Consider the following 6,000-nt stretch of genomic DNA (forward strand, 5'->3'; position numbering starts at 1 on the left):
TGTCTGATATTACTTGAAGTTGGTGTTTTGGATGTTGCATAATACTGATCAACTATCTGTAAATGTTGCTGCAAACTGACAGGTCAACTAGTAAAGACGTAAATGAGCTAATTTTTGTGTTTGCACAGGAAGATAAAAGGTGAGTTCACAGCTGATTTCCTTCTCTGTGTTTACTCTGCAGGACACTGTGTGTGTGTGTGTGTGTGTGTGTGTGTGTGTGTGTGTGTGTGTGTGTGTCCTTGTTTACCCATACTTGTGGGGAGGTAACACTGGGAGCACACTGCTTTGCGGGGACCAGAAGTCACCTGTGGGGACCAGAGGCTGGGCCCCATGACTAATTCATCAAATTTTACAAAAATGACCGGGGGTAAGGTTAGAACAAGTGTCGGCTTTGGATAAGGTTATGATAAGTCTCCTGGAAATGAATAAGTCTAAGTACGGACCACCGGAGTGTGTGTGTGTGTGTGTGTGTGTGTGTGTGTGTGTGTGTGTGTTTGTGTGTGTGTGTGTGTGTGAGGTTAATATTTAGTGTCGAGCGTGAGAGGTATCTCAGTTGTGCTAGAGACAGAGAAACAGCAGCAGCAGAGTGTGAGCAGTACAGAGAGGAGAGTCTCACCGATACATTCAGACTTCATCTTCATCATCATCATTTTTACTGATGTCAGTTCTTCCTCTGTGGGTGAAAATGTTGCGGCAGGTCTGGAGGTTGAAGGCCGTCATCATCCTCGTCGGCAGCCCATTCATCCTGCTGCCACTTGCTGTCAGCACCACGGTGAGACCAGCTCAAGTCACCAGTTTACTGACTAGTCTAAGTTAGTGCTGCACTACACATGACCAGTTCACCTTGACAGTTTACTGGGTTGAAGTTGAGGCTTTGCTTAACACTGACAAGTTTAAAATGCTTTGTTCTAAACAGTAACCAGTTGAAATCACTAGTCTGTGGAGTTATTGAATTAAAATCCTTTACTGAGCTTTTATTAGTTTAGCGGTGTAAATACAACCAGTTCACTAATTTACTGAAAATGAACCACTTAAACCACCAACCAGGAACTTTAACTGATCACTGACCAGTTGAATTTAACACTTTACAGTTTACTTAACAGATCATCAATCGTGACCAGATTTAATAACCTGTTTGCCAAACAATAACCAGGTTACCAGTTGTCTGACCTGTTTAGTGTATGTTTAATGAGTTTAACTACTTCATTACACGTTTCCCCTGCACGGACCAGTTCAGGGCAGCATTAACCAGTTTAAATAATCAGTGTATTAAACACCAACCAGTTCAAGTGACCAGTTTATTGAGTACTGAGTTCAAATGACCAGTTCAAGCTGTTCCTACACTGAGTGCTCACCAGTTACCTTGCCCTTTTGTTGAGCACTAACCTAGTTTAACCACTTACATAAACCAGTTAATTAAAAGTATTCCAGTTCACCAAACCAGTAACTAATGAACTAACAATCCTTAACAACTGAACCAGTTCACGACTAACTAACCAGTAGCATCTGAACAGTTTGGTGATAACTTCCCATTTAAACCAGTCCATGTAGTTTGGACGGCGTCTCCGAGCAGGATGTTCACAGCTCCTGTCACTGATTCACAAACTGAATCTAGACAGTTTAAACATTCACCAGCACCAGTTACTGTCTGAAAAAACACGACGGCAAACTGCTCTCAGTAACTTATACAGTATTTCTCAGTCTCTTTGCTGTAATAATATTCTAATACTCTAAACACAATGTATCGGCCGTACCCTCAGTCCAGTCAGTTTATTAGGAACATCCAGCTCAGACTAACTCAGGTCTGGTGTTTTGTGTTCACGTCAACGGAGCTAAATCCCAGAAACAGGCGCTTGGTGGTGAAACAGCTGCCTCCATGTTGTTTTTATTCTGTGTAGAGCTGAATAAATTTGTCATTCAGATTAATTAACAGGTTTTTAAAACTGGCTTCAGAGATTTTCTGCTTTTCTCTGTTTTATATTATTCAAATGAAAATGGATCCAAAACAGTTTCATCAACCAGAATACTTCTTTAGTGTGTTTCTGCCTCATGTTGTTAATAAAACTCACATGACATGTCCTACGTGTAATAAATAATAAATGTCAGTGTGAAACATAAAAAGAAGCAGCTTCATGCCAAATCGTAACACCATTTGACGTTCATTATATTTGAATCCCAAACTAGTACTGTATTCCGATGCATTTAAAATTAGGTTAATAATCCATCTACTTGTGTTTTTTCTATTTTAAATACATGTGATTTTACTAAATGTGCTAAAAATGCATTTTAAATAATACCAAGTGAAAACTTGGTAGAATGTTTTGCAATATAATTTAAATCCAAGTCCGAGTGTTTCTGTCAGGCTCAAATAGTCGTGTACCTTCCTGGGTTAAGAATTAGCATAGTAAAAGTTTAGGTTCCCAGTAAAGTATTATGGTAGCTTTTCCCAGAAATCCACTCTAGGTGTGTTCGTCATCGCTGCAGGACAGTGTGCAAATCGGCCCAGGGCTTTGTCTTGAATGTTAATAAAAACAGTCCCCCCTGTTTTCCCCCTCAGTGGCCTCCCAGCAGCCACTGGGGCTCTGCAGCTGTTCTACAGTCCTGCCCGTGCTGTCAGGTAAACGGTGCGCTCAGTGTTCACATATGTCTCATTCAGAAATTCACACAGTGGTGACATGTCCAGAGCAACGAGGGGTCAGGATCGAACCCCCCGACCCTAACATTTAGGGGATGACCCGCTCCACCCCCTGAGTCACAGCTGCCTCATAAGTGTCGCCACACGCAGCACTGGATGTCTGCAGTGGTGAATACCTGAAACCAAGACCTCATGGTCTGAGACATCAGCAAGGCTGCAGAAGATGCTGCAAGGAGTCAGGTCACATTCCAGTTTTACATAGTCGTGCAAGAACTCAAGTTGTCAGCGGTATGTCAACACACTGAGCCTGTCCTCCCATGAAAAACAGCAGCATGGTATTCAGCATAGTTATTTATGTTAGAGTGTATGGAGTGACACCACCCTCACAGAAATAATTTCCAGCAAAGACGAGGAACGTTGTCGTAGAGCGAAAAAGTCAACTGGCATTGCAGGTCGGGGTGGGCTGATGGGTCGACAAACCGATGTCCGTTTCCTGTCCCGACTGACAGTCGGCATTCGTTTCATTAACCCTTAACCAACAGCGTTTCTATAAATATATCTAAATGATCATTTTTATTATCTACTGTTTCTAGCATGTGCTCAGATAAAAAGATTTATTTTTGACATGACAACATCATCTGTTGATATTGGCACCAGAGCAGAAACATTTTTCTGTGGAGAGAAATTAACCTGATCGTGTGTGTGCGTGTGTGTGTGTGTGTTTGTGTGTGTGTGTGTGTGTGTGTGTGTGTGGGTGGGTCTGTCTGTGTAGGAGGCGGCCTGTGCCTATGTTATCGCCCTCATGGCGGTGTACTGGTGCACTGAGGTGCTGCCACTGGCCGTGACGGCGCTGCTGCCAACCATCCTGTTCCCCGCCCTCGGCGTCATGGAGTCGAAAGACGTAAGACTGGACACACATTTAGATGTGATCAATATGTAATATACTGGGAAAATGGATTGCAAATACTGAGTGCATGCAAAGTGTAGCTCACTGGAAAAACCACCACAAGCCTCCCTTTGGCTGAGGTCACATGGTCATGTGTAGGCAACAAGAGACATTTTTCATTCAGTGGTAACAAAATCAAAGAGGCTTATTTTAGATGTACTGGGTATTATCCCAGTGGGGATGCACATCAAGACAAGTGCACTCTGAGAGCACCCATACCTTGGCCAAGGCACAACATTCGCTCACCCAAATGGGTCCCTTGTGAAAAATGAGATCCAGAACAACACAAAATGTGTCCTAAAATCCTTGATCCGGGTCGGATCCGGATCATCTTGTAGGGTCCAACAAGCAGGTAGAATGTGCATCTCACCTGAACATGTCAGGATTCTGTCTTCATTATAGGCCAGAAAATATGCCTTAAATGTTAATCTGAAATGGCCGTCAGATCCGGAAGCCAAATCAGATCTGTATGATGTTCGGTCTTTTATTGCCGCTGTACATATGTGTGGCAATTTTTAATTTGATTTCAATAACTTAAATGTAAATCTGATAATTTTTTTATTTGGCCCTATGTTAAATATGGGTTTTTTTGGATTTTTTTTGTGACCATGACATTTGCCCTGTTTCAGCTGAAATCAAATCACTTCTGGGGTTGGTCCCCACCAATGTCTGCACTGACTATGCTGATGATCCACCCAGCCATTTGTCTGTAATCCTGCTGACCAAACAGAAAACAGAACATCAGTTATTGCAAGTTTAATCTGATTAACTGCTCTGGAGATGTTTAGAGTGTAGTCATTTGACATAATTTTGTTTAACCCTTTTGTTTGTGCTGCTGTTCAGGTGTGTATGCAGTACCTGAAGGACACCAACATGCTGTTTGTCGGGGGGTTGATGGTGGCTGTGGCCGTGGAGCACTGGAACCTCCACAAACGCATCGCACTCCGCGTGTTGCTGCTGGTTGGGGTCCGACCCGCCCTGTGAGTCACCTGATCTTCTGCACCTACTGCAGAGTTTAGCGTAGGCTGTTTATCATGTCCTCCAACCTCAACAGCCATATATTGTAGGTCAGACACTCATCTTGTGGCTTTTCGATTTGTCATCCTGAGCTTTGGCATGCACAGTGGAGCTAAGCCCAGGTGCACCTATTTCCACTGCGCTGTAATGAAACACACTGTTTATCTTTCTCATCTTGATCATGTGGTGGTGGCCAAGCTGCTGACATATCAGAAGCGAAGCATAACTCGCAGTATTGGTGTGATGTAGCTTGCAGCATGAGACTTTGTTGCTAGGTCTCTTTTGTTAATGAGGGGCATCGTGTTGTCCTCTCCCTCTGTCTCCCAGCTTGATGCTGGGGTTCATGGGAGTGACAGCCTTCCTCTCCATGTGGATCAGCAACACAGCCACTACCGCCATGATGGTCCCCATCGTTCAGGCCGTTCTGGACCAGTTCCACAACAATGCAGGCCCTGAGGCTTCTTCCAAGAGCCAGAGTAGGAGTGTCGTTCTACACCAGGAGCATCCGGAGAAAACCATCGGCATCCAACAGACTGCGAGGCCAAATGTTCTCAAGAGAGGTACGATAGATAAGAACAGTACTGACCCACAAAGGTCAGGTAAACCAGCCTGGTGCTGGAAGAACTTCTATACTGGTGCAGAAAGTAGCAAGACCTTTATATCAGAGAGGATGTGGAGGTTGGGGTGATGAATGGGCTTTAACTACATCAGACAGTCATGCAAGAGACCCGAGTTTGTGTTCTGTCACTGCCTGCAGTGCCTGCAATTCATGTTGACCTTTGTGCAAGGTGAAACACAGGACTCTATGCAAAATAAGTAAATTTGTCAGTTTTTCTGCTGTCTGTGTCATTGATGTGTGTTTCCTCCCAGGTGAGAGTGGGCAGATCAAGACATGGGACAACTCTGAGACAACTTGCAAACTGCAAGACAACATGCCCCCTGAGAAGAGAGTTTTGTCAGAGGCTCAGCTGCACAGACTGGAGCTTGTCAGACCAACGCTGCAGGACAAAGCCACACTGGACAGCACCGACAGCGGGCCCAGTGAGTCCACAGGGGAGACACACTGCAGCAACTAAAAACTCACCTTCCTGGCAGCCATTAGTTTCTCTTTACTGACAAAATACCAACTATGTGTGTTGCAGTGGTGGAGCACATCTGCTGCCAGATGGAGTTGGGGGAGATAAGTAAGGAGGAGGAGGAAGAGAGGAGGAGAATGAGTAAAGGACTTCTCCTGTGTGTATGCTACGCTGCTAGCATCGGGGGCACCGCTACTCTAACAGGAACTGGACCAAACCTGGTCCTCATCGGACAGATGAGCCAGTAAGTGCTGATACACAGAGGCAGGTGCTCTTCCTCAGGATGAACCAGAAAGAACATCCAGGGTGTTATATTTATTGTGATT

General features: G+C 44.4%; 1 protein-coding gene across 1 annotated transcript in view; it reads left to right on the plus strand.

The window, feature by feature from the left end:
* The first annotated feature begins 546 nt into the window (after positions 1 to 546).
* Positions 547 to 6,000, plus strand: part of LOC109952247 (solute carrier family 13 member 5-like) — a 14,131-nt gene continuing 8,677 nt past the window's right edge. Inside the window, exons 1-6 of the mRNA XM_020587225.1 lie at positions 547 to 772; positions 3,408 to 3,536; positions 4,425 to 4,561; positions 4,926 to 5,158; positions 5,469 to 5,639; positions 5,741 to 5,918. Of these exons, the coding sequence (XP_020442881.1) occupies positions 659 to 772; positions 3,408 to 3,536; positions 4,425 to 4,561; positions 4,926 to 5,158; positions 5,469 to 5,639; positions 5,741 to 5,918 (962 nt within the window). The 5' untranslated portion in view covers positions 547 to 658. The remainder of the gene's footprint in view (positions 773 to 3,407; positions 3,537 to 4,424; positions 4,562 to 4,925; positions 5,159 to 5,468; positions 5,640 to 5,740; positions 5,919 to 6,000) is intronic.

Source organism: Monopterus albus, unplaced genomic scaffold, assembly GCF_001952655.1.
Source record: "Monopterus albus unplaced genomic scaffold, M_albus_1.0 scaffold445.1, whole genome shotgun sequence".
NCBI lineage: Eukaryota > Metazoa > Chordata > Actinopteri > Synbranchiformes > Synbranchidae > Monopterus > Monopterus albus.